General features: G+C 41.7%; 2 protein-coding genes and 1 long non-coding RNA gene across 4 annotated transcripts in view; 2 read left to right on the top strand and 1 right to left on the bottom strand.

Annotated features, from left to right (window-relative positions):
* The window catches only part of LOC134745219 (uncharacterized), a 193,135-nt gene that overhangs the window by 141,476 nt on the left and 23,731 nt on the right, over nt 1–27,928 (top strand). The window lies entirely within an intron of this gene.
* On the bottom strand, nt 428–5,019 carry LOC134745531 (cell division cycle protein 27 homolog). The gene is made up of 4 exons (XM_063679587.1): nt 4,850–5,019; nt 4,689–4,764; nt 4,333–4,480; nt 428–4,215 (listed from the first exon to the last, which is right to left on the bottom strand). The coding sequence occupies exons 1-4, from the start codon at nt 4,871–4,873 to the stop codon at nt 2,331–2,333; spliced, it is 2,133 nt and encodes a 710-aa protein (XP_063535657.1). The 5' UTR covers nt 4,874–5,019; the 3' UTR covers nt 428–2,330.
* LOC134745152 (transmembrane protein 184B) overlaps nt 5,725–27,928 on the top strand; it is a 40,067-nt gene continuing 17,863 nt past the window's right edge. The window contains exons 1-2 of one of the 2 annotated variants that reach the window (XM_063679132.1): nt 5,725–5,971; nt 8,627–8,786. In XM_063679132.1, coding sequence (XP_063535202.1) covers nt 8,628–8,786 — 159 coding nt within the window. In that variant the 5' untranslated portion in view covers nt 5,725–5,971; nt 8,627. The remainder of the gene's footprint in view (nt 5,972–8,626; nt 8,787–27,928) is intronic. The other variant, XM_063679131.1, reaches the window with a different exon arrangement.

Below are 27,928 nucleotides of genomic sequence, written 5' to 3'. Positions count from 1 at the left end.
GCCGGTCCGTCACCGTCGACGCAAGCTCCTGATGACACTCCTCGGTACGGAGTGAAACATGTCGAGCGTTTTCGACTTAAAATACGTGAGTGACCCGTTATTAATATATTTAATATGTTTGTGTCTCATGGAAGTTTTGTTATTAAATTTGATTATCTACCTTATCATATTAAACTTAAGTCTTTAATTACAACTATTACAAGTATTCTTTTATTGGTCACTTTTTAATATCGACTTTACTTTGCTTTTATTAAGATAGGAAACTAAATGTATTTAAACTGTCAATCATAAATTAGAAGCCATTTACTTGTAATTGGATGTGTGAACGTAAGTTGCGATGTGATAAATGCATTATAAATTAAGAAAATGTCAACTAGTGTCCTAATAAACATTTGTCTCTATAATATGTTTTTCAATAAAAGGCACCTTAATATTACATCAGTTCTATTTATTTTAATTCATACACATAATAATTAGAGGTGGTTTAATTCAAGCATGTCCTGCCGGCCTAGCACATGATTGGCGCAAGAGTATCTCGCCGTGACATAGACTACCCGTCCCCCTTTAATTCATACAACTGTATACTAACTAGTAAAAGACGGGTAGTCTATCTCGCGGCGAGATACTGTCGCATCAATCATGACTGTGCTCGGCCTACTGGTGATTTTATATGACAAACAGTGCTATAGTTAATTGTTATTGTACAAACACAAGGAGAATACACAAAAATGATTTCATGCACTATGAACTAAGATGCTGGCAACCTTCTTTTCTTGAATTACAAGTTGATTTCAAATTGGTTCTTGGGCTATCTCCTTATCAAGTTTACTAGACAAGCCTACTTCTTATTCCAATACGGTAACCCCTTGTCTCTTTGCATTCTGCTCTGTGCATTGTGCTTCTTTTATGTCTGACTCCCTGGTAAACCCACTTGTTGCTTTGTCAACTATCGAGTGCTTTTATACTGGAGTGCCAGTTTGGTACAGTCAGCAGCAGCGTACGTAGATCATTTAATACGCCTAACCCACTTCTGTTGCTGATGGCATGTACAGTCGGCTGCAGGGAGAGGTGACCCCCTCCCCCCTGCATAGAAATTTGTTTGCAGGGGGGTCACCTCTCTGCAGCTGACTGTACATACTTCAATAGGCGCCGCATTGCCTCGGGCAAGGCAGGTCTCTACCGACTGAGCGCGAGGCAATTTCCTCGCGAGGCAGCTCGTTCTGTACGGCCCTGCCTATTTCTAAGTTTTTTGAAACCTGGCTGTATATTCAACATACAGGTTTCCAGCTTCAAACAAAACTTAAGTCCAAAGTAAGAATTTTTTAGCATATGTCATGTTTGTTTGTTTTGTGATGCACCACAACATAAGTCATACCCCAACCTTTACGAAGATTGATTTTATTTGTTTTTATTCCCTTCTCTCTCAAGTCACGATCTTTTTAAAGGTACAATTATCTCTTATGTATGTACCTCCATTTTAGATACTGAGCAGACCAGAAAGTTGGGTTCCCAGCGAGCTTGACACCTTCACGTGGCAATAATGTCTACATGCATAGCTCAACAGTTCAGATTATAAATACTTATAGTTAAGAGCGTAATTATCAGCATTAGACATACATTGGAACACCGCCAGCGGTTCTCGACATAAGAATTTCTACAAACTACATGAGCTGGCCTCATTTCACCAACTTTACAATGTCTGGTCGCTGACATTTTCCTGTACATTTCTGGGCCGGTATTAACGACGGTATATTACAGCGTTGTACTTGTTGGACCAGCAAAATGTATGGTAAATTTTCTATATCAGACATTGTCAGTTGATGAAACAGGGGCCTACCCCACTCTGCTTTTGTACAAAAGAAGATACACAAACCCCAACAACATGGTTGTAGCACTCGGTTAACAGTATCACGAATTTTAATGGCATTAATAAATAAAAAATATTTGCATGATTATTCGAATTTTATACAGCGTCGAATTAACTTCATTTGAGATCAAGGCCCCGAGTCTCTTCGATCTTTTTCTTTTAAAAGCATCATTTATAATTTCTATGCATACTTTAGGAGTTCAATTTGATATACAGTTACATAATCTAGGATGACATTAGGAATATCCACAACTTATTCTATACATATAAACAAATCCAGATACGCCCTTACTACTATAGCAGCTAAATGCCATCACACACCTATCGAGCTCCATAAAGCTATATTTGGAAGATTTGGTGTCGATAAGAGCTCGAACGGTGAGCGCGATATTTACATGGATCAGTCAACGCGCGCGCCCACGGCGCTTCCTGCCTGTCATCGGCGTTCATTGTCAGCAGAGAACTAAGTTGATCTTTCTGGTGGGTCCTCCTGCTTTGATGGATCGAAGCCTTCTTTGATGTGGCCTCCTGTGCCTTTCGGGTCTAAATCTGTCGCCCAGCTGAAATGCATAAGTGCTAAGTGCTTGTTGCCAAGCTCATTATGAACCTTCCCAAGTAAATAATATACTAATGATTCTCTTGGAGCTATGTCCTTCAAGTGATGTAGATCTGCCAACGCATCTTGCGGTCTTCCAGCGCGCAGCAAGACCGATGCTCTGTGGAACCTGCACAAGGGGTTCTCTGTATCCAGTTGTACGGCCCGCTCTAGTGTTGAGAGGGCTCTGTCCATTTTACCTAAAGCTGCTTGAGCGAGCCCTAGTTGACATCTTAAGACTCCCGAGTGGGGATGAATGGTCAGCGCACGCCGTATGTGAACTTCTGATGCTTTCCAACGCTCCTGCCGCGCATACACTGTAGCTATACCAAACCACGCCACATAGTTACGGGGATCAATACTGACTGCAGTTCTAAAGCTAGCAAGTGCTTTATCTGTTTCCTCGGCTACTGCATACTCATGTCCTAATAAAGCATGGGCATAAGATGCGTAGGGATCCATTTGAACAGCTCTTTTAAAGAATTTAAGAGCAGTTTCTCGTTCTTTATGAAGAGAGAAACAGTTGCCAGATACCAACCAGGCAATAGGATCGCTCCTATCCATTTCTACTAACTCTTGAGCCAACGCAGACAACTGTGCCTCGCGCTGCAAGTGCCACAGGCAAGTACTATAAATGTCCATTCCTTCAGTCCGACAAGGATGTGTTTTCCTTATTTCTGCAAATACTTTTGCTGCAGCTTCATACTGAGCCATCTCATAATGTGCCCGAGCAATCATAGTCTGAACCCATGGTGATGCTAACTGCTTAGCAGGTACATCTTGAAATAGTTTGATGGCATTTTTACAATCCAAGAATGCTAATGCCTTGTAAGCATCTCCTAACTCTCTCATTAAATTTAATAATGCTACTCCATTAGAGCTCTTTGGCGTAAGAGTGGGTGTTACGGTTTCTATAGATTTCGACCTCTCATTAGTTTCAACAGAATTAGCTTTGATGTTGTTTTTAGCAGTCCGCTGCTTGTTTTTTCTAGACGGACTTTTAGGTGCTACAAACTTTCTGCTTGGTGATTTATTGTTCTCTTTGACTGAATAACTACTGTTGTTGCTGAATAGCCTCGAAGACCGCCGAGGGGCCGGGCCCAATGTACATCTAGGTGTAGGACTGAATACTGCATCTTTTAGTTGCCCCATTTGTGCTCTCAAGGAGTTTACTATTTTAGGTATGGCTTTTTGCTCATTTGAGTCGGTAAGTGTGGGAGTATACAAAATGGGAGATTCTTCCATCGGTAACATACCAAATGAGGGGGAGAATTGTATTGGTGCTAGTCCACTAAAGACACTGTGCATGCGTTTCACAGGTGCCTGCGTCTCAGGCGTGATGCTGGTGGACATGGTCATAGGACTCCGAGGAGCCACATTATTCATTGGAGTCACATTAGCATTCATACTGATACTAGTATTATTAGGAATGTTGCTATTAACAAATGAAATATTTTCAGAATTGTTGACTAGATTCACAAATGTGGTAACACCAAATGAAAAGTCAGTGTTATTCATTTGGAATACTTGATGTGGATCTACTTTCTCACCTAAATTACACAAATCCGCAAAAGAGCTCCACATGAATGGATTGAGTGATAGAGCCTTCCGGAGTGCATCCGTGGCTTTACTTCTCCTCTCTGTGATGTTGAAGATGTGGGCAAGGAGTTGCAGTGCATATGGAGCCTGTTCCCCAAATTCAGAAGCCACAACTTCAATGTTGGATCCCAATACCACTTCTGCATCTTTGTAACTGGAATAAACCAGAATAGTTACATTAGCTAAGTAATAACTACAACATAATCAGACTATGACACAGTTGAAAATCAAGTTATACTGGTATTATGAATAGACTATTTTAACTACTTACTTTTTCAATTCTATAGAACACTTTGCTAGAAGGAACCTCGCCTGGGGTATGGTGAGTGGTATATTTTGTAGCAAGTGGTGAGCCTCGTTGAGCCGCGCACATCTGTAGTAGCATGTTCCCAAAAGGAAAGCTGTTTCTTCTGATCCAACTAGAACAAGATTATTACTATTTTTAACACATATTCTGCGGAATATTCCCACTGTATACATAAGCATAGAAAGCTTTTATTATAGAAACATGAGGCAATCAATAACCCTCATTAATTACCACTAGTGGTATTATTACCAATTTTAGCAAAACTTTGAAGTGTTAACTCTGACAGCAGAAGAAAAAATCAATTAGAAGAAAATCTTTACCTTCAGCATGTAATCGTTCGGCCAAGAATATAGCGTTGTCATATTCATAATTGTTCAAACAATCCCAAATGATAACCTGTGGAACAAAACGGTGTTTATGTGTAAAATATCTAAGATAGGAACACCTTGACAGCTACACTGGAAAGTGATTTCCTGCTTACCTGTATAGGTTCTTGTACAATCATTTTGATGATATTATAAAGCTTTAGGATTCTATACACTCCCAAAGAAAATATTCAACATCGCAAGCCACAATTATTATAGTCACAAAATAAAGATAAAACGTATCATTAGACGGACATTTTCATTTCAGTTTGTTAATTGTCTATGGTTTGATTACGAAAGCTTTGCGCTCGCCAGTATTAAAAATATTTAAAAAAAAATAGTTGGTCAAACCAAGTTGTCAGAAAATAAGAACAAAAAAACTATACTCATCCTTTTCTTTTGGGTGCTAGTACTAGTGTAAAGGGCCCTCCACACACAACGCGAGTGTGGAGTCGATTTAGCTGTTTAGCGAACTACACTCCAGACTCGCGTTCGCGACTTCGCGCCATGTGGCGCCATGATTCGCGCATGAGTGTGGAGGACCCTTAAGACAAAGATAGTATGATTATCTGAAAATGGGACAGTTCTTTTGACAAACTATAATTTTAATTTCAAAATGTTTTAATGCATTCCCATCATGATAATTTTCAATATCAATGGACTTAAAGGGCCCTCCACACTCATGCGCGAATTACAGCGCGAAGCCGCGAACGCGAGTCTGGAGTCTAGTTTGCTAATCAGCGAAATGGACTCCACACTCGCGTTCGCGGCTTCGCGCCGCGATTTGCGCACGAGTGTGAAGGGCCCTTTAGATAATTTCGAGTATTTTTGCATTAATAAAAATTGATTTATGTTACCTCCAATAACGCTAGCGTTATTGTCTGCAACCACAATGCTTTTACTTGTATCTCAAACAGCTGAAGATTTCACAATGTCTATTCTATGGTAGTTATGGAATGATTGTACGAAAGCGAACACTCGAACAGTCGTATAGTTTTTTATTTATTGTGAATAACTGAGGGACTCCTAGATTTTCTTTTGTGTTTTGCAAGTGTAGCAGGATTGTGTTGTTTGTGAATTATAAAGTTATAGTGTGTTACCGCGAGGAAAATCGATGAGATTGTGTGTACAGTGGTGCGAACAATATGTGCAGTGTTGATTACGAATTTACGAATGACATCTGCTAGAAGAAAAACGGAATTGCAGTAGTTAGAGGACGTGGATTACGCATTATACAGGTAAACCTTGACGAGCGATTTTCCCTAGGGCCCTGGACAACAATTAAGGCTATGAAATCGTGTTGTGCGTCACTAACGGAACTAATCGCCCTTCACTCTTCTCTTGTGGAGTACCCCAAACAAGATAATGTCAAGACGTGTGACCTCCAGCTTTAAGCTCCTTTCTCAATTCGGAGCTGTTATTGTTTTAGTTGATCTTGCTTAATCTACTGACATACAATAGTACTATAGTTTTCCAAGAAATTAATACGTTCTTAGTTATCCTGTAGGTGACTCGAAATGGCTATTTGACATTGCAACTAGGTATCTAAGTCACCAGGAAGTAGGAAATAATTACTAAATCAAGTTTATCTTAGTATAGAATAGAATAGAATATTTATTGCTCATATCATAAAGGCAAAAATTGCAGAATTTCAAGTCAGAACATTAGAGCTGTTTGTACAGCTGTTAATTTGCGCCTTGTGGCGTGTGACGTCATTTAATTGTTTATTTTGTTATTGTAACACACCTATTCATAATAGTGGTGAATAAAAATTCTGAAGTTTGAAAACAATATTCATAAGACAATTGTTAAATGACAATAACATAAAAGTACCTACCTACCTACTTCATCACCACTATTCAAAATATTGTATAGGTATATAGGTAGGTATTGTTATTGTATAGGTTGGTTAGGTAGGTAGGAATAGGTGATATATTAAATATACATAAAGTTCTATACAATTGGAAAATAATATTTAATAACTATATAACATCTGAACCACACCACAACAATATAAATAAACCCATAATTGAACATTGAATATATGTAATTTATTTTTTATTTTTATGACATTCTGTGTTATTAACCCCTCATATGCCGCCTGTCAAATTTCATCAATGAAAAAGTGACATTTACTAACAAAAAAATTCAAATTCCCATACATGGATGTAAGTCTAAGCATACAAGGGGTTAATTCATTTTTATTTATGAAATACATTTAAAACAGTCTCATTTTATGACTTAGTCATGGTCTGATATTTTAGAATTTGACACAGCATGCAAGGAAGCAGGTTTAGCAATGAACATGAAAAAAAAGGAAAAGGGAAATGGAGATAAAATACCAATAAAGCATGGAAGAAACAATATGGAATATGTTGAAGACTTCACATACCTGGGACAACTAGTTTCCTTCAAAGACAGACTCGACTAGGAAGTAGACTACAGAATTAGTAGTGTGGCGAAAATATTGGTCTCTTAAAATTAATTCTGAAGTGTGTAACTGTAAGATTTAGTATCTTTGAAATTAACAAATTAAATAAATAAATATTATAGGGACATTTTTACACAAATTGACTAAGTCCCACGGTAATTATTACCAATGGCATGTTATATTCAACATATATTTATGAATAACATCATAGGTTATATACATAGGTACATGTTATTGTCTAAAGTAGGTATCAACAGAGTGTATGAATGTTTCGTTTTATTTGACACTGTGTAAGTGTATTCAACACTTTATCTTATCATCACAATCACCCACTTCTTAGACATTAGGAATGGGTAATATAATATTATGATATCAAATCAGTATAAAATAAATACCTGACTTGTTCTGGCATCCATGTGAAATTGATAAAATAGTAACTAATATTACAAATTGCTTAGTGTACCTACTATCAAAATCCCTGCTTACTTGTATAAATACCTAGTAATTCAAATCAAGATAATAAATTGGATTGTATTTTAGTTCAATATTGCAAAATCTGGACTGGACTGGACTGTTTTTGTAATTGTGCAATAAAAATCTACTTATTTCAATAGTCAACATAGTAAAAATTAAATTATGTCATAGAAGATGCTGCGTAAAAACTAATACTGGTAATTAAAAATGCAATTTATATATTTTTATTTTTTTACATGTTGTGGTGTGTTGTTTTATTTTTTATTTATTTAAGCTTTTATAGTACGTGTACAAATCAATTCATACCATTTTATATTATATATTATGTACTTTCTTGCTAAAAATGTGTGTACTAGTTAACATGGTAAAAACATCAGGTTTCATATTTGAGGTCCATTTAACTGTCTGCTTAATGTGGCCAATGAGATACAGCCAAAGACGGAAGGACAACTAAGGCTTGATAATAGGGTCTATCATATCTCATTGCCATCCTGTGAGTTTGGAAACCTAAAAATTACATTTTGATTTTAAAATTTAAAATCGGCTACTGCTCTGGTGTAGTCCAGAGTCTGCTAAATGATTATTTCAAATAATAGTGTTATGAACTCTAGTTCGGACGATTTTTGCCATATTACTAATTCAGTTTTTGATGTTATAGACCGCGGCCGGGAACAAATTATCATGACCAATCGCCACCCGGGCGAAAACTCGTATAGTGGTTAACGGCTGACGTTCACGAGGGTTTACCATACATAGCCGTTAACCGCTATACGAGTTTTCGCCCGGGAGGCACTGACGAAATTTGACCCTGGCTCGCGGTCTATTAGTAGCATTGGTGCTGGACATATTTTCTTTGTGTAGGTTTATACATATGTCATGCATGTTTTTACATTTTCCATCTAATTGATGCAGCTATATTGCACAGTCCAAAGGGTTTCTTTGTAGGTAAGTACCATCATAAGTGGATAACATAGTCATTTTATTTCAGGATGAATGTGACCGAGACGATCCCGGTATCGGCTCAGCCGATGGAGAAAACGCACAGTCTGCTGGAGCCTCTGCAGCAGCCGATGTTCCTGCAGACTCAGACTGCTCAGATAATCGCTGGGATCTTCGTTTGGACCGCGCTGTTTATCACTTGCCAACAGGTATTTACTACTAATATTTATCATCCACGTAATATGTAGATTGGTATAAGAAGCTGCAACAAAAGTGTCGATTCATGTTAAGTCGCAGAAATGTCAAGTGTCGAGTTAGATTGGCAAAGAATTAGAAAATACACAAACAGGCCTTAGTCAGTACAGTTAAAATTATAGAACCATATAGGCGCCATTCATTTATTTTTACCATCCCTAAAATTTAGGAATGCAGCTGCAGAAAATATTGAAAAGAGGAAGGTCTTAAAACCGTACAGAATTAATGCGTCTAGATAGATTGTGGAGGACAATTTACGAGGTATGCATCACCTCCTTATATAAATTCTTTTTTTTCTCTGTAGCTTACTCTTACCACTTAATCATATTAATAAGGCAAAATATTATTTAAAGTTAATAAGAGGCGATAGGAAAGGGGATTACTACATTTAGGTGTTGCGAAATGGTTGTGACTAAGTTTGCAGTGTTCATCTTTATAAGACCATGTTCTGCAGAGCATTCAGATGTTACAATATTTTGCGCAATTTTTGCTACCTATATCCATCATAAGTGACATTGAGAAAGATAGCTGATAGACATTGCATATACCAGTGTTGGCCGTAATTGTTAATTTTAATTAACCATTGATCAATTTTATTAACCATTAGTTCCGCCATTAACCAATTGCATTAAAGTTAATTCGGATTAAAGTTAATTCGGATTAAATTTTTGAGACGTTAATGGCCATTGAAGTTAATTCGGATTAACTTTAATTCGGATTAACTTCAATGGGCATGAAAGTCAAATAATTAATCCGAATTACTCTCAATTTGGATTAACGTCTAATAAAATTACATTCGTGATATTTTAAAATGAGAGAGCAAAATGACCCTGACTGAACCCTGGCAGTAGTAGCAGTACCTACCTACTACCTAGTAGAATTCTGGTTTGGTGCAACACAGACATACGCGGTTTTGGTCATTTAAATCGTCTTGATGAGCACTTCGGAGAGCCGTACCCATGATAGAGCTGATGCTGAACCCTGGCAGTACCTAATGGATCTAAGGTTTGGTGCAACATAGGCACAGGCTGTTTTAGTCATCCGACTCGTCTTGATGAGCACTTCGGAGAGCCATACCCATGATAGAGCTGATGCTGAACCCTGGCAGTACCTAATGGATCTAAGGTTTGGTGCAACATAGGCACAGGCTGTTTTAGTCATCCGACTCGTCTTGATGAGCACTTCGGAGAGCCATACCCATGATAGAGCTGATGCTGAACCCTGGCAGTACCTAATGGATCTAAGGTTTGGTGCAACATAGGCACACGCTGTTTTAGTCATCCGACTCGTCTTGATGAGCACTTATGAGAGCAGTACCCATAATGGAGCTGATGCTGAACCCTGGCAGTACCTAGCGGAACTAAGATTTGGTGCAACGTAGGCACACGCTGTTTTAGTCATCCGACTCGTCTTGATGAGCACTTAGGAGAGCAGTACCCATGATAGAGCTGATGCTGAACCCTGGCAGTACCTAGTGGATCTAAGGTTTGGTGCATCATAGGGACACGCTGTTTTAGTCACCCGACTCGTCTTGATAAGCACTTAGGAGAGCGGTACCCATGATAGAGCTGATGCTGAACCCTGGCAGTACCTAGTGGATCTAAGGTTTGGTGCAATATAGGCACACGCTGTTTTAGTCACCCGACTCGTCTTGATGAGCACTTAGGAGAGCGGTACCCATGATAGAGCTGATGCTGAACCCTGGCAGTACCTAGTGGATCTAAGGTTTGGTGCAACATAGGCACACGCTGTTTTAGTCACCCGACTCGTCTTGATGAGCACTTAGGAGAGCAGTACCCATGATAGAGCTGATGCTGAACCCTGGCAGTACCTAGTGGATCTAAGGTTTGGTGCAACATAGGCACACGCTGTTTTAGTCACCCGACTCGTCTTGATGAGCACTTAGGAGAGCAGTACCCATGATAGAGCTGATGCTGAACCCTGGCAGTACCTAGTGGATCTAAGGTTTGGTGCAACATAGGCACACGCTTTTTTAGTCACCCGACTCGTCTTGATGAGCACTTAGGAGAGCAGTACCCATAATGGAGCTGATGCTGAACCCTGGCAGTACCTCGCGGAACTAAGGTTTGGTGCAACAAAGGCACACGCTGTTTTAGTCATCCGATTCGTCTTGATGAGCACTTAGGAGAGCAGTACCCATGATAGAGCTGATGCTGAACCCTGGAACTACCTAGTGGATCTAAGGTTTGGTGCAACATAGGCACACGCTGTTTTAGTCACCTGACTCGTCTTGATGAGCACTTAGGAGAGCAGTACCCATAATGGAGCTGATGCTGAACCCTGGCAGTACCTAGCGGAACTAAGGTTTGGTGCAACATAGGCACACGCTGTTTTAGTCATCCGACTCGTCTTGATGAGCACTTAGGAGTGCAGTACCCATGATAGAGCTGATGCTGAACCCTGGCAGTACCTAATGGATCTAAGGTTTGGTGCAACATAGGCACACGCTGTTTTAGTCATCCGACTCGTCTTGATGAGCACTTAGGAGAGCAGTACCCATGATAGAGCTGATGCTGAACCCTGGCAGTACCTAATGGATCTAAGGTTTGGTGCAACATAGGCACACGCTGTTTTAGTCATCCGACTCGTCTTGATGAGCACTTATGAGAGCAGTACCCATAATGGAGCTGATGCTGAACCCTGGCAGTACCTAGCGGAACTAAGGTTTGGTGCAACGTAGGCACACGCTGTTTTAGTCATCCGACTCGTCTTGATGAGCACTTAGGAGAGCAGTACCCATGATAGAGCTGATGCTGAACCCTGGCAGTACCTAGTGGATCTAAGGTTTGGTGCAATATAGGCACACGCTGTTTTAGTCACCCGACTCGTCTTGATGAGCACTTAGGAGAGCAGTACTCATAATGTAGCTGATGCTGAACCCTGGCAGTACCTAGCGGAACTAAGGTTTGGTGCAACATAGGCACACGCTGTTTTAGTCATCCGACTCGTCTTGATGAGCACTTGGAAGAGCAGTACCCAAGATAGAGCTGATGCTGGACCCTGGCAGTACCTAATGGATCTAAGGTTTGGTGCAACATAGGCACAGGCTGTTTTAGTCATCCGACTCGTCTTGATGAGCACTTCGGAGAGCCATACCCATGATAGAGCTGATGCTGAACCCTGGCAGTACCTAATGGATCTAAGGTTTGGTGCAACATAGGCACACGCTGTTTTAGTCATCCGACTCGTCTTGATGAGCACTTAGGAGAGCAGTACCCATGATAGAGCTGATGCTGAACCCTGGCAGTACCTAGTGGATCTAAGGTTTGGTGCATCATAGGGACACGCTGTTTTAGTCACCCGACTCGTCTTGATAAGCACTTAGGAGAGCGGTACCCATGATAGAGCTGATGCTGAACCCTGGCAGTACCTAGTGGATCTAGGGTTTGGTGCAACATAGGCACACGCTGTTTTAGTCACCCGACTCGTCTTGATGAGCACTTAGGAGAGCAGTACCCATAATGGAGCTGATGCTGAACCCTGGCAGTACATAGTGGATCTAAGGTTTGGTGCAACATAGGCACGCGCTGTTTAGGTCATCCGACTCGTCTTGATGAGCACTTAGAAGAGCAGTACCCATGATAGAGCTGATGCTGAACCCTGGCAGTACCTAGTGGGTCTAAGGTTTGGTGCAACATAGGCACACGCTGTTTTAGTCATCCGACTCGTCTTGATGAGCACTTAGGAGAGCAGTACCCATGATAGAGCTGATGCTGAACCCTGGCAGTACCTAATGGATCTAAGGTTTGGTGCAACATAGGCACACGCTGTTTTAGTCATCCGACTCGTCTTGATGAGCACTTAGGAGAGCAGTACCCATGATAGAGCTGATGCTGAACCCTGGCAGTACCTAGTGGATCTAAGGTTTGGTGCATCATAGGGACACGCTGTTTTAGTCACCCGACTCGTCTTGATAAGCACTTAGGAGAGCGGTACCCATGATAGAGCTGATGCTGAACCCTGGCAGTACCTAGTGGATCTAGGGTTTGGTGCAACATAGGCACACGCTGTTTTAGTCACCCGACTCGTCTTGATGAGCACTTAGGAGAGCAGTACCCATAATGGAGCTGATGCTGAACCCTGGCAGTACATAGTGGATCTAAGGTTTGGTGCAACATAGGCACGCGCTGTTTAGGTCATCCGACTCGTCTTGATGAGCACTTAGAAGAGCAGTACCCATGATAGAGCTGATGCTGAACCCTGGCAGTACCTAGTGGGTCTAAGGTTTGGTGCAACATAGGCACACGCTGTTTTAGTCATCCGACTCGTCTTGATGAGCACTTAGGAGAGCAGTACCCATGATAGAGCTGATGCTGAACCCTGGCAGTACCTAATGGATCTAAGGTTTGGTGCAACATAGGCACACGCTGTTTTAGTCATCCGACTCGTCTTGATGAGCACTTAGGAGAGCAGTACCCATGATAGAGCTGATGCTGAACCCTTGCAGTACCTAATGGATCTAAGGTTTGGTGCGACATAGGCACACGCTGTTTTAGTCATCCGACTCGTCTTGATGAGCACTTATGAGAGCAGTACCCATAATGGAGCTGATGCTGAACCCTGGCAGTACCTAGCGGAACTAAGGTTTGGTGCAACGTAGGCACACGCTGTTTTAGTCATCCGACTCGTCTTGATGAGCACTTAGGAGAGCAGTACCCATGATAGAGCTGATGCTGAACCCTGGCACTACCTAGTGGATCTAAGGTTTGGTGCAACATAGGCACACGCTGTTTTAGTCACCCGACTCGTCTTGATGAGCACTTAGGAGAGCGGTACCCATGATAGAGCTGATGCTGAACCCTAGCAGTACCTAGTGGATCTAAGGTTTGGTGCAACATAGGCACACGCTGTTTTAGTCACCCGACTCGTCTTGATGAGCACTTAGGAGAGCAGTACCCATAATGGAGCTGATGCTGAACCCTGGCAGTACCTAGTGGATCTAAGGTTTGGTGCAACATAGGCACACGCTGTTTTAGTCACCCGACTCGTCTTGATGAGCACTTAGGAGAGCAGTACCCATGATAGAGCTGATGCTGAACCCTGGCAGTACCTAGTGGATCTAAGGTTTGGTGCAACATAGGCACACGCTGTTTTAGTCACCCGACTCGTCTTGATGAGCACTTAGGAGAGCGGTACCCATGATAGAGCTGATGCTGAACCCTGGCAGTACCTAGTGGATCTAAGGTTTGGTGCAACATAGGCACACGCTGTTTTAGTCACCCGACTCGTCTTGATGAGCACTTAGGAGAGCAGTACCCATGATAGAGCTGATGCTGAACCCTGGCAATACCTAGTGGATCTAAGGTTTGGTGCAACATAGGCACGCGCTGTTTAGGTCATCCGACTCGTCTTGATGAGCACTTAGAAGAGCAGTACCCATGATAGAGCTGATGCTGAACCCTGGCAGTACCTAGTGGGTCTAAGGTTTGGTGCAACATAGGCACACGCTGTTTTAGTCATCCGACTCGTCTTGATGAGCACTTAGGAGAGCAGTACCCATGATAGAGCTGATGCTGAACCCTGGCAGTACCTAATGGATCTAAGGTTTGGTGCAACATAGGCACACGCTGTTTTAGTCATCCGACTCGTCTTGATGAGCACTTAGGAGAGCAGTACCCATGATAGAGCTGATGCTGAACCCTTGCAGTACCTAATGGATCTAAGGTTTGGTGCGACATAGGCACACGCTGTTTTAGTCATCCGACTCGTCTTGATGAGCACTTATGAGAGCAGTACCCATAATGGAGCTGATGCTGAACCCTGGCAGTACCTAGCGGAACTAAGGTTTGGTGCAACGTAGGCACACGCTGTTTTAGTCATCCGACTCGTCTTGATGAGCACTTAGGAGAGCAGTACCCATGATAGAGCTGATGCTGAACCCTGGCAGTACCTAGTGGATCTAAGGTTTGGTGCATCATAGGGACACGCTGTTTTAGTCACCCGACTCGTCTTGATAAGCACTTAGGAGAGCGGTACCCATGATAGAGCTGATGCTGAACCCTGGCAGTACCTAGTGGATCTAGGGTTTGGTGCAACATAGGCACACGCTGTTTTAGTCACCCGACTCGTCTTGATGAGCACTTAGGAGAGCAGTACCCATAATGGAGCTGATGCTGAACCCTGGCAGTACATAGTGGAACTAAGGTTTGGTGCAACATAGGCACGCGCTGTTTTGGTCATCCGACTCGTCTTGATGAGCACTTAGGAGAGCAGTACCCATGATAGAGCTGATGCTGAACCCTGGCAATACCTAGTGGATCTAAGGTAGGTGGTAAGGCTCTATCATGGGTACCGCTCTCCTAAGTGCTCATCGGGTGACTAAAACAGCGTGTGCCTACGTTGCACCAAACCTTAGTTCCGCTAGGTACTGCCAGGGTTCAGCACCAGCTCCATTATGGGTACTGCTCTAAGTGCTCATCAAGACGAGTCGGATGACTAAAACAGCGTGTGCCTATGTCGCACCAAACCTTAGATCCATTAGGTACTGCCAGGGTTCAGCATCAGCTCTATCATGGTTACTGCTCTCCTAAGTGCTCATCAAGACGAGTCGGATGACTAAAACAGCGTGTGCCTATGTTGCACCAAACCTTAGATCCACTAGGTAGTGCCAGGGTTCAGCATCAGCTCTATCATGGGTACTGCTCTCCTAAGTGCTCATCAAGACGAGTCGGATGACTAAAACAGCGTGTGCCTATGTTGCACCAAACCTTAGTTCCGCTAGGTACTGCCAGGGTTCAGCATCAGCTCCATTATGGGTACTGCTCTCCTAAGTGCTCATCAAGACGAGTCGGGTGACTAAAACAGCGTGTGCCTATGTTGTACCAAACCTTAGATCCACTAGGTACTGCCAGGGTTCAGCATCAGCTCTATCATGGGTACTGCTCTCCTAAGTGCTCATCAAGACGAGTCGGATGACTAAAACAGCGTGTGCCTATGTTGCACCAAACCCTGGATCCACTAGGTACTGCCAGGGTTCAGCATCAGCTCTATCATGGGTACTGCACTCCTAAGTGCTCATCAAGACGAGTCGGATGACTAAAACAGCGTGTGCCTATGTTGCACCAAACCCTAGATCCACTAGGTACTGCCAGGGTTCAGCATCAGCTCTATCATGGGTACTGCTCTACTAAGTGCTCATCAAGACGAGTCGGGTGACTAAAACAGCGTGTGCCTATGTTGCACCAAACCTTAGATCCACTAGGTACTGCCAGGGTTCAGCATCAGCTCTATCATGGGTACTGCTCTCCTAAGTGCTCATCAAGACGAGTCGGATGACTAAAACAGCGTGTGCCTATGTTGCACCAAACCTTAGACCCACTAGGTACTGCCAGGGTTCAGCATCAGCTCTATCATGGGTACTGCTCTTCTAAGTGCTCATCGTGACGAGTCGGATGACTAAAACAGCGTGTGCCTATGTTGCACTAATCCTTAGTTCCGCTAGGTACTGCCAGGGTTCAGCATCAGCTCTATTATGGGTACTGCTCTCCTAAGTGCTCATCAAGACGAGTCGGGTGACTAAAACAGCGTGTGCCTATGTTGCACCAAACCATAGATCCACTAGGTAGTGCCAGGGTTCAGCATCAGCTCTATCATGGTTACTGCTCTTCTAAGTGCTCCTCAAGACGAGTCGGATGACCAAAACAGCGCGTGCCTATGTTGCACCAAACCTTACTTCCACTATGTACTGCCAGGGTTCAGCATCAGCTCTATCATGGGTACCGCTCTACTAAGTGCTCATCAAGACGAGTCAGATGACCAAAACAGCGCGTGCCTATGTTGCACCAAACCTTAGATCCACTAGGTACTGCCAGGGTTCAGCATCAGCTCTATCGTGGGTACCGCTCTCCTAAGTGCTCATCAAGACGAGTCAGATGACCAAAACAGCGCGTGCCTATGTTGCACCAAACCTTAGATCCACTAGGTACTGCCAGGGTGCAGCATCAGCTCTATCATGGGTACTGCTCTCCTAAGTGCTCATCAAGACGAGTCGGACGACCTAAACAGCGCGTGCCTATGTTGCACCAAACCTTAGATCCACTAGGTACTGCCAGGGTTCAGCATCAGCTCTATCATGGGTACCGCTCTACTAAGTGCTCATCAAGACGAGTCGGGTGACTAAAACAGCGTGTGCCTATGTTGCACCAAACCTTAGATCCACTAGGTACTGCCAGGGTTCAGCATCAGCTCTATCATGGGTACTGCTCTCCTAAGTGCTCATCAAGACGAGTCGGATGACTAAAACAGCGTGTGCCTATGTTGCACCAAACCTTAGACCCACTAGGTACTGCCAGGGTTCAGCATCAGCTCTATCATGGGTACTGCTCTTCTAAGTGCTCATCAAGACGAGTCGGATGACCTAAACAGCGCGTGCCTATGTTGCACCAAACCTTAGATCCACTAGGTACTGCCAGGGTGCAGCATCAGCTCTATCATGGGTACCGCTCTCCTAAGTGCTCATCAAGACGAGTCAGATGACCGAAACAGCGCGTGCCTATGTTGCACCAAACCTTAGATCCACTAGGTACTGCCAGGGTTCAGCATCAGCTCTATCATGGGTACCGCTCTCCTAAGTGCTCATCAAGACGAGTCGGGTGACTAAAACAGCGTGTGCCTATGTTGCACCAAACCTTAGATCCACTAGGTACTGCCAGGGTTCAGCATCAGCTCTATCATGGGTACTGCTCTCCTAAGTGCTCATCAAGACGAGTCGGATGACTAAAACAGCGTGTGCCTATGTTGCACCAAACCTTAGATCCACTAGGTAGTGCCAGGGTTCAGCATCAGCTCTATCATGGGTACTGCTCTCCTAAGTGCTCATCAAGACGAGTCGGGTGACTAAAACAGCGTGTGCCTATGTTGCACCAAACCTTAGATCCACTAGGTACTGCCAGGGTTCAGCATCAGCTCTATCATGGGTACCGCTCTCCTAAGTGCTCATCAAGACGAGTCGGGTGACTAAAACAGCGTGTGCCTATGTTGCACCAAACCTTAGATCCACTAGGTACTGCCAGGGTTCAGCATCAGCTCTATCATGGGTACTGCTCTCCTAAGTGCTCATCAAGACGAGTCGGGTGACTAAAACAGCGTGTGCCTATGTTGCACCAAACCTTAGATCCACTAGGTACTGCCAGGGTTCAGCATCAGCTCCATTATGGGTACTGCTCTCCTAAGTGCTCATCAAGACGAGTCGGGTGACTAAAACAGCGTGTGCCTATGTTGCACCAAACCTTAGATCCACTAGGTACTGCTAGGGTTCAGCATCAGCTCTATCATGGGTACCGCTCTCCTAAGTGCTCATCAAGACGAGTCGGGTGACTAAAACAGCGTGTGCCTATGTTGCACCAAACCTTAGATCCACTAGGTAGTGCCAGGGTTCAGCATCAGCTCTATCATGGGTACTGCTCTCCTAAGTGCTCATCAAGACGAGTCGGATGACTAAAACAGCGTGTGCCTATGTTGCACCAAACCTTAGTTCCGCTAGGTACTGCCAGGGTTCAGCATCACCTCCATTATGGGTACTGCTCTCCTAAGTGCTCATCAAGACGAGTCGGGTGACTAAAACAGCGTGTGCCTATGTTGCACCAAACCTTAGATCCATTAGGTACTGCCAGGGTTCAGCATCAGCTCTATCATGGGTATGGCTCTCCGAAGTGCTCATCAAGACGAGTCGGATGACTAAAACAGCGTGTGCCTATGTTGCACCAAACCTTAGATCCATTAGGTACTGCCAGGGTTCAGCATCAGCTCTATCGTGGGTACGGCTCTCCGAAGTGCTCATCAAGACGATTTAAATGACCAAAACCGCGTATGGCTGTGTTGCACCAAACCAGAATTCTACTAGGTAGTAGGTAGGTACTGCTACTACTGCCAGGGTTCAGTCAGGGTCATTTTGCTGTCTCATTTTAAAATATCACGAATGTAATTTTATTAGACGTTGATGCAATTGAGAGTAATTCTAATAAATTTTTTGAAACTTTAATGGCCATTGAAGTTAATCCGAATTAAAGTTAATCCGAATTAACTTCAATGGCCATTAACGTCTCAAAAATTTAATCCGAATTAACTTTAATCCGAATTAACTTTAATCCGAATTAAATGGCTAATGGTTAATGGCCATTAACCTTTTTAATTGTTAATTTTTAATGGTTAATGGCATTAGCGTTCGGCCAACACTGGCATATACTATATGCATAATGAACACAGGCATCTTGATGTATAGATAGGGCTTCCGCCTTATCGTAACTGGTTTAGTTCAAAGCTGATTTTAGTTTTAAATGTACACCTTTTTGCAAGGCAGGATTAACCGCACAGACAATGTTACTGTCTACTTGAATAGGGACGAGGCGTATGTGATGAGAAGTCCCGGCACTTGTATACCCTGCCCTACACACACAAAACTTTAATTCCTAATACCCAAGCAGAATGTTTATATATTATATGTACAGTCGAGGTTATATATATGTATACCTTTTTTCACCTTATTGCAACGGATTAAGGTGAAGAAATGTATACATATTTATGAACTCGACTGTACGTTGTTTAACTGTTTATAATTTATCTTGTTCGTCATACTCCACAGTCGGCGCAAGTGGCGCAACGTAAGAATTTATATTTGACAGTTAAGAATTGCCCTTACGTAATTATGTGAAGCTAAAACCTATCGTTTAACTGATATGATTCATATCATATGATACGATAGCCTTAGGATCATATTCATATTTCATATACATACATATATACCTAAGGGTCAATTCATAACTGACATGAATTGACCCTTAGGTATATATGTATGTATATGAAATATGAATATGATCCTAAGGCTATCGTATCATATGATATGAATCATATCAGTTAAACGATAGGTTCATGTCAGTTATGAATTGACCCTTAGGTATATATGTATGTATATGAAATATGAATATGATCCTAAGGCTATCGTATCATATGATATGAATCATATCAGTTAAACGATAGGTTTTAGCTTCACATAATTATGTAAGGGCAATTCCTAACTGTCAAATATAAATTCTTACGTTACGCCGACTACGAGTATATCGTAATACATAGACGTCATAGACTATAAACAAAAGTAACTTAATTACGAGATGTTTGACCTAAATGGTATGTGCATGAACAATCAGCAGCAGAAGTGGTACCTACTTGCAAGTGCTCAATTTGCAAGAGCATGTGCAGTTCATTTTGAACACTTCATTCGTTTACCTACTTGTCAACTAACTACATCGGTTTTGACGAAACTGTCTGTTTTCTTGATAAGTTAGTAAGGGGTCAAACAGTTAGTAAAAAACAAAACAACGTAAGCGTATAATTCGTCCGACGATGGAAGTAAACTAACGGTCGTGGGCCAGTCACCATTTAACTCGGGGTTAACTTTGTGGTTCATTTTGACCTGTTCGGTTACTGCGGTTGATGGCCTAGTCGTTTATTGCTCTGTTGAGACATACATGTTATGTTCGCTATGTAGACAACATTTAGCAATGAAATGAATAATATTTATATTTCGCACGCAACATCGGTTGCGGGAATAATTTGAATTTGAATTTGAAATCATTTTATTTCGTGTAACCGTGACACATACATTCTGTTAGTAAAAGACAGTTTCAAGGGGGTTAGTATGCCTAATAACAATTATACCTATACCTAAACCTACACACTTAACCTACAAGTTACCACTCTATGGAGCCCATTGGGGCATGTAGCCCCGCACAGTGTAACATTAGCGGACAATCCGGCTTATCCGCTATCATCCTTAAGATGATGTTGATGACCAGGGATGCGGCGCGCCTGCGCAAGGTCGTCTGAAAACAATCAACGCGCGCCTCCGCAAACATTCCTGATGCGCTACAGAAGCGAGGCAGTCCCACAATCACCCGGAACGCGTTATTATATTGGACACGGAGAGCCCCATAGGCCCGCTGCGAATACTGAACCCAAAGGTTGCAGGTATACAGGGAAGTACAGAACGCTCTAAACAGAGTAACCCGAACCCCCCTGGAACACCCCGCAAACCTTCGAGCTATCATATTCGCACGCACCGATAAGGCCCTCCGCTCCCGTTCGATGTCCATGTCGTCTTTGAGGTCGGCCGCAACCACATGGCCTAAATATTTAAATTGGGTTACCCGGTCCATAGTACTGTCGTTTAGCGCAATTGCGGGGAACTCTGAATATTTGTTGCGGTCGCACTCAAAGACGACATACTGGCTTTTTTTTACATTATATTTCAGACCGTGACTGGCAGCATAAGCCTCGCACACATTGAGCAGCCTTCGTATACCACAGACTGAGGCGCTCAGAAGCACCATGTCGTCCGCGTAGCTTATGTTGTTAACGCACACTCCGTCTATATGACACCCGACATGGATGCTGCTGAGCGTCTCAATCAATTCGTTAATATACAAATTGAAGAGCGTTGGTGAACTCAAACCTCCCTGTCTCACCCCACACTCCAACCTGTATTCATCAGACAGCACATTTGCCCATCTAACGCTGTTGACCTGATTTCCATACCAGTACCTAAACATACGTACCGTTTCCGGTGGTATACCGGTTTTCTTCAGTTTTTTCCATAGTATATTGTAGGAAACCAGGTCAAAAGCCCTAGATAGATCCAGGAAACAGGCAATAACTGGGGTCTTACTCCTAGTGTAATATTTGATAGTGTGCTTCAGACACAGTATTGCGGATTCTGTAGACAGACGGGGTCGGAAACCAAATTGGTTGTCATGCAGTTTAACACATTCATTTAGCTGTGAATTAAGCACACTATCAAATATTTTGGCCATAATTGTTGCTAATGATATCGGCCTGTAGTTATTACGGTCGGCCAAGTCCCCAGTTTTATTCTTAACCACGGGTACGACAATTGTCCGCATCATATCAAGGGGCAAATAGGAATGTCTAATACACAAGGTAAAGAACATAGCCAAAACCCTGGATATGTGAGGACCCGCGTTCATAATCACTTTAATTTTCTTATAGACTTCTATCTTATCAAACCTTAGAAATGCTACAAAATTATAAATAATGCTGAATTTTAGGTCTTACTATCGTACCTTACAAACCACTTCCTGCATTTTTTTCTTTAAATTTTTGAGCAATTATTCGTTTGCCTCCGCGAGAAGTGTTGGTAGCCTAGCAGACCTAGCAGTAAGAGCGTGCGACTTTCGATCCCGAGTTCGCGGGTTTATACCCCGGCTCGTAACAATGAGTTTTTCGGAACTTGTGTACGATATCATTTGACGTGCTTTACCAGTCGCTTTTCGGAGAAGGAAAATATCGTGAGGAAACCGGACCAATCCCATCAACAACGCCTATTTTTCCCTCTAAGTTTGAAGACTTGGAAGGCCAGATGGCAGTCGCTTTCGTAATAACTAGTCCCTACGCTATTTCTTGGGATTAGTAGTTGCCAAACGGCGGACCCTTGGTAGATGATGAGCGAATTCGCCGTCGCCGCCTACTCCGCTGTTGCGTTTGCAACGTTTTATGTATTAGAAAGCGATGAATCTTCATCTTAGATTCTGTTCTACAAATTAGTCGTCATTTTGTTAACACCCGTTGTGTAATACTTAACAAGAACGAAGTGCGTTTAAAACGCACTACTGATGCGTCCGCCCGCAGCGCGGCCTCGATTCTTTGCTCAGTTGTTTTTGTGATTAGTTTTCACATTTGCGATTAATTAGCGCGACTAGAAAGCATGATTGATCCCTCTATTTGCTTTTGCGTTTAGCGGTGTTTGTTTACATTTACATTGACATGTAATTAGTGAAAACCTTCCAAGTTTGTTTTATCTTCTATACATGTAGGTCAGTGGCATCACGTTACCCTTTCGCATATTAATATTAAGGACCAAAAAAATTTAAACGCAGCTAAATCGTCGCGGGTGCGCGGGCTGCGCAATTTTCACTATTTAGTCAAAAATTACAGTAGGACATATATTATGGTGCTACTTTACCGCACTAAGTGCGATAATAAGCTCATTACGTAACTGTGCCGAAAATTTAAAGGGCCACATGTACTGTAAAACGTATCGTTTCCCTTCGGTCGTGTTTTTTTAATTTATCGCCATCCGTTGCGAATTTCCTATTTTTTCGTATTTGTATCGTAAATCGTAATGTAAGTAGTTTCTTCGTGCTTCTTTTTCGATTCGTGTCGACGACAGAAAACATTTTTTAAATGCGTGTTTCTTTACGTTTACGTTTAAATTAATCTTATAGACGCAAGGCACACAAACAAGGCTAAATACCTAATAGTTTAGTTTGTTTATGTGCGTGCATTGTTATTGTTTTTTACTGCGTCGTTAAACTGGACCTTCTACCCCTCCCTCCTAAATACTCTCGTAGATTCAAAATCCAAAATTTTTAAATTTATTAACAAGCTTTTATATTTATAATATTATTTTGATCAAGTGGTTTTTATTAATTTCATTATGTTTACGTTAGCAGGATTAAATAAAAATTTCAGTCGTGTTACGAGCATAATACATAATGAAAACGAGAATCCACGTCAATCATTATATCAATAGAGCTTTTTGTATACAAGGTTATCACGGGGAATCCTTTACCCACCACACTTTTCTGAGGCCAAAAGAAGGGAAATAATAATAATAAGAGTTTAGGTCAAATTGGCAGAAATATATATATATATATAATTTTTTTTGTTTTGTTTTTTAGATTTTTTAAATGTAAGTTTTTGTACGTCAAAAGTTCCTAATGTTACTGGTAAACTTGTCACTTACTTGTTTTTTGTAAAACCTACTTTTTACAATGTGTTACTTGTCACTTTTTGACATCTATTAATAAGGATACTTAGACTACGTCCCATAGTGGCAACATCGCTATCAAAAATGCGTTTTGCACTATCCATACTAATATTATAAATGCGAAAGTCTGTCTGTCTGTCTGTGTGTTCCCTCTTCACGCTTAAACCGCTGAATCGATTTAGATGAAATTTGGCATAGAGATAGGTTGAGTCCCTGAGAAGGACATAGGATAGTTTTTATCCCGAAAATCATCTCTTAAGAAAGTAAAAAGCGGGGTGGAATTGAGATAATTAATGAAGTGTCTGCTAATTTGTGTGCATAATATGCTCAAATTTAGATTGCTATGAGATTTTTTCCAGGCGCTATTCTTACTCTAGCTGCGGTTACTAAGTCCACGCAGACGAAGTCGCGGGCAAAAGCTAGTATAACAATAAAAACTAGTTTTTTTTTTAAATTGGTAATTAACTCTGAAACTAGGGAATTACAGAAAAATTTATAGGACATTTTAGAATTTAAATATGATACGCTGTTAAAATTATTCGGTTTCCTCATGTTACTCCGTGTATGACATTGACCCGCATAATAATTAATTATAATTATTCACATTTTAATTCATATCTACTAGTTACAGAAGCATGAAAAACGCGCCAGACATTACCGCCGCTTATAGGGTTCTGCACTTTCCGTCGCCCAAGTATCGTGATAAAAATTGACGCAATTTTACTACTTATATACTCTTTTGTTTTCGCGAATACGCCAAATTTATGCACCCTATCACATTATTATATATTTTTTCAGAGACGTAGTAAACAGGGCCTGTTATAGTTACCACAGATAGACGATAGACGCCTGTACGAGACAGGCAAGTTAGCTTAAAGGGATTACAGACATAACGATCTGACCGTCAATCGTAAAATTCGTAAATGTTTTGATGTAAGTAAGCAAAGCATAACAATAGACATTCGTATATTAAACTCTATTCTTCAATGAGCACCTTTTCCTACTGTCTTGGAGACAAAACAAGCGAGACGAGTTCACCACATCATTGATAGGATTATTATAGTACTTCACGAGTTCAGAACGGAGCGACCTGCTTGCAGGTATCATCAAATTAAAGTTCATAGAAAAAAGTTACTCTATTTTGGAAATATATTAGGATGCCATTTGGACTAAAGACAGCTCCAGGAACATTTCTAAAAGGGGCATTCCACGATTCCACGGGAATGTCGCTTACGAAATGCCATTCTTCTAGTACTTCTGAAAATGCTGAAGTATAGCTATATTTGTTTTTTTTTTATACTACGTCGGTGGCAAACAAGCATACGGCCCGCCTGATGTTAAGCAGTAGTAGCCTATGTACGCTTGCAACTCCAGAGGAGTTACATGCGCGTTGCCGACCCTAACACTCCTCTCCCTCGAGCTCTGGCAACCTTACTCCCGGCAGGAACACAACACTATTAGAGGGTCTAGTGTTATTTGGCTGCGGTTTTCTGTAAGGTGGAGGTACCTCCCCAGTTGGGCTCTGCTCTAGATCTGGAATGACATCCGCTGTCCTGTGCGAGATGCTGTCCACACAAAGCGAGATGTTATTCACAGTGCCCATACCTCTCTTTTGGACGTAGTTTAAGGACATACCCGGGTCCGGGTCTAATACTATTTCATGACTCGGCTAACAAATATAGTAAATCCTCGAGCTCTCTTCAATATAAAGACTCCAGCATAACAAGCCATTAGTGTTCGTAACGTCAATTAGCATTCTTTTTGTGGCGTTATCAACCTGTCGTTATCGCCAGTGGAGCGCTACGCGAACTATTTACCAGTTGATAGTGTTTACCGTCGTATACGTACTTTTTCTGAAATATAATGATAGATCAGGCGTTGATAGTGATGCAAGAACGCTTCTGCAGATTGCTTCTGTCTGATTACAAATTACTAGCTATGCCCGCGACTCCGTGCATTCAGGCCCGGATTTAGAGACCAAGGGCCCCTAGGCACTTGGTTATACTCGTAGCACTTAGAATTTAGGGCGGCCCCCCCTTTTCCATCTCAAAACCATTGCTTGGTTGCCTTGGCCCCTAGGCCCAGGATTGATGGGCCTATGCGGAAATCCGGCCCCGCACGTGCATTGAGTTTAGTCTGATCCGCTATACTTGTATGCTGTCTGTATTTGCATACCTGCTAACTACATATATTCTTAGAATATTCTTAAAATCAAATCATTCGATATCTACAACTACAATTCAACATACCTATACATCACGCCTTATCACGCTCACAACGCCGTCACCTTAAAATATTTGCATCAACTAGGAACGATGTTGGGGTATGTAAAATGCTTGTAACAAGGGGTAGGTATTTTCTTTATTGCGACCTACTTTACGCTGGCGGGAATACCGCCACTTATCACACTGAAACTGACTCAATTTCGGTGTAAAATATCGTCGTCACGGACGAAGACTTGACGGACGCACTGTCGAACAAACGTTTCACACTTTCGACGTTTCAACAATACATCTGTGATATGATATACCTACATATACCTACGACTTCATGCTATGAACATGGTCAGTTATTAGGTTACTACATATTTGTTTTGGTTTGTTCCCGATATTTCAGCACAGTTGCAAATGCCATCTTCACTGAGTAACTGACGTGCTGGGAGTCATCTATATCATGAAATTCGCAAATAAATGGAATATTACATACTTAGTTGTGATTATTATTATTTCTTTCAATTTCTTACATAATATATATGTACGAACAATAAATTGTAACTATGAATATACTTAAACTCTATAATTTACGTGCAAAATAATAATATAGGCACTTGTTTTTCCTTATACATATTATATTGGCCGCTTACTCGGCTGTGACATTTAGTACAGTGTGCAGCCATTTAGTAGGTACCTATGATATTGGCGATTTGAGTTTTCTGAAAACCGCTACCACTCTTATATATGATTTTTTTATTTAAAAAACGGGGTTGATAAAAATATTCAAGCGTCAATTAGTTATTTTATGTTTTAACTATCCCTTTCTTACAAGTACATAAGTCAAAATAACAGATTACAACAAACAATTAATAGCTAATTGAGGCTTGTAGCGCGATTAACCCCATAACGCCATAAGAAAAAGTAGTGTTCAACCTACCCAACCTTGTTGCTTTTACGTGCTATTTGCATCATTTGTAATCCAGCGGCATGGTTGCAGCAGCCGCGATCCATCTCGTCCTTTTGTGTTGGGAACTCGCAGCCTACCTAATAGCAGCTAGGTTATTTATAGCCCGTCGAAGTATCTCGACAATGTTTACCTGCCTGACCTGCCTCTGAGAGCCTCTGGGACTCGTTATGTCTACAGTTAAATTTAGTTCAATCTATATTTCAATGAGATTCTTGATTATCAGCAAATATTTTTTTCGGGATATTTTTTTATGCCAGGTCGCTCTAAACCAACCTACCTAAAAGTACAGTATAATAAACATTCAATTCAAAGCAATAGGAATATTTCCTATTGCATTAGCTTTGAATTTAATTAGCTTATTAAAGAATAGACAGAGATACCTAGTTAAACAGTAATTTGTCTTATTACTGTTAAAGGGTAACCTTTCTCTGATTTCTCATTCGATCTTCGGAAAACTTATTACTTAGCATAGTTATTACATTTGTGTCCCACATTCGATGTAGGTAATAGCGATTTTAACGGATAGATTAGGCTGCATGAAAATACGTGTTACATTTGACCTTATCAACTGTGAAACTAAGGTTAGAACGCTACGGAAAAATGAAGATTACAAAATAAATCTCGTTCAAATAAAGATATCTTCATGTATCATAATTATTATGAGCATAATCGCAATACAATACAATAAATAACAAAGAAAGAAACAGAAAGCTACGCAGAGTGACCTGGAATCCTTGGAAGGGCGGACTTTTCTTTTGCGTCATCAGGGTGTTCGATTACTTACAAGTATGTTTACCGAGTCTATGGATTATTTTCTGGGGTGTATTCCCCAAGGCTATCTGAGCGTGTCGCCTCCCACTGACTATGGGCTCCGAACATTATATATATCTCGGATACAAAAACTCTGCCCAATAGGTACAACTGTCATTTATGTGCAAAACCAGACAGATAGGATAGTAGAATCGAGCTGTCGTTTTAGTAACTAGGATATAAGACATGGTTTTAAGTACTATGTCCCGGCTGAGTGTAGATAAATCTACTTATTTAATATGTTGGTAATGAAATGAAATTCTTAAAACATGTATGCTAGTTATTATAAAATATATCTTAAAACTA

This window comes from Cydia strobilella, chromosome 11 (genome assembly GCF_947568885.1).
Source record: "Cydia strobilella chromosome 11, ilCydStro3.1, whole genome shotgun sequence".
NCBI classification, from domain to species: domain Eukaryota; kingdom Metazoa; phylum Arthropoda; class Insecta; order Lepidoptera; family Tortricidae; genus Cydia; species Cydia strobilella.
The sequence above is the reverse complement of the archived record's forward strand: the minus strand, read 5'-3'. Positions and strand labels throughout refer to the sequence as shown.

Excerpts from the sequence above, each read along its gene's own strand:
- LOC134745531 (XM_063679587.1), bottom strand. The coding sequence starts at position 4,873 with ATGATTGTACAAGAACCTATACAG. Across the intron at positions 4,765-4,849 it reads TTGTACAAGAACCTATACAG|GTTATCATTTGGGATTGTTT; the intron begins GTAAGCAGGAAA and ends TTTGTTCCACAG. Across the intron at positions 4,481-4,688 it reads CGAACGATTACATGCTGAAG|TTGGATCAGAAGAAACAGCT; the intron begins GTAAAGATTTTC and ends ATCTTGTTCTAG.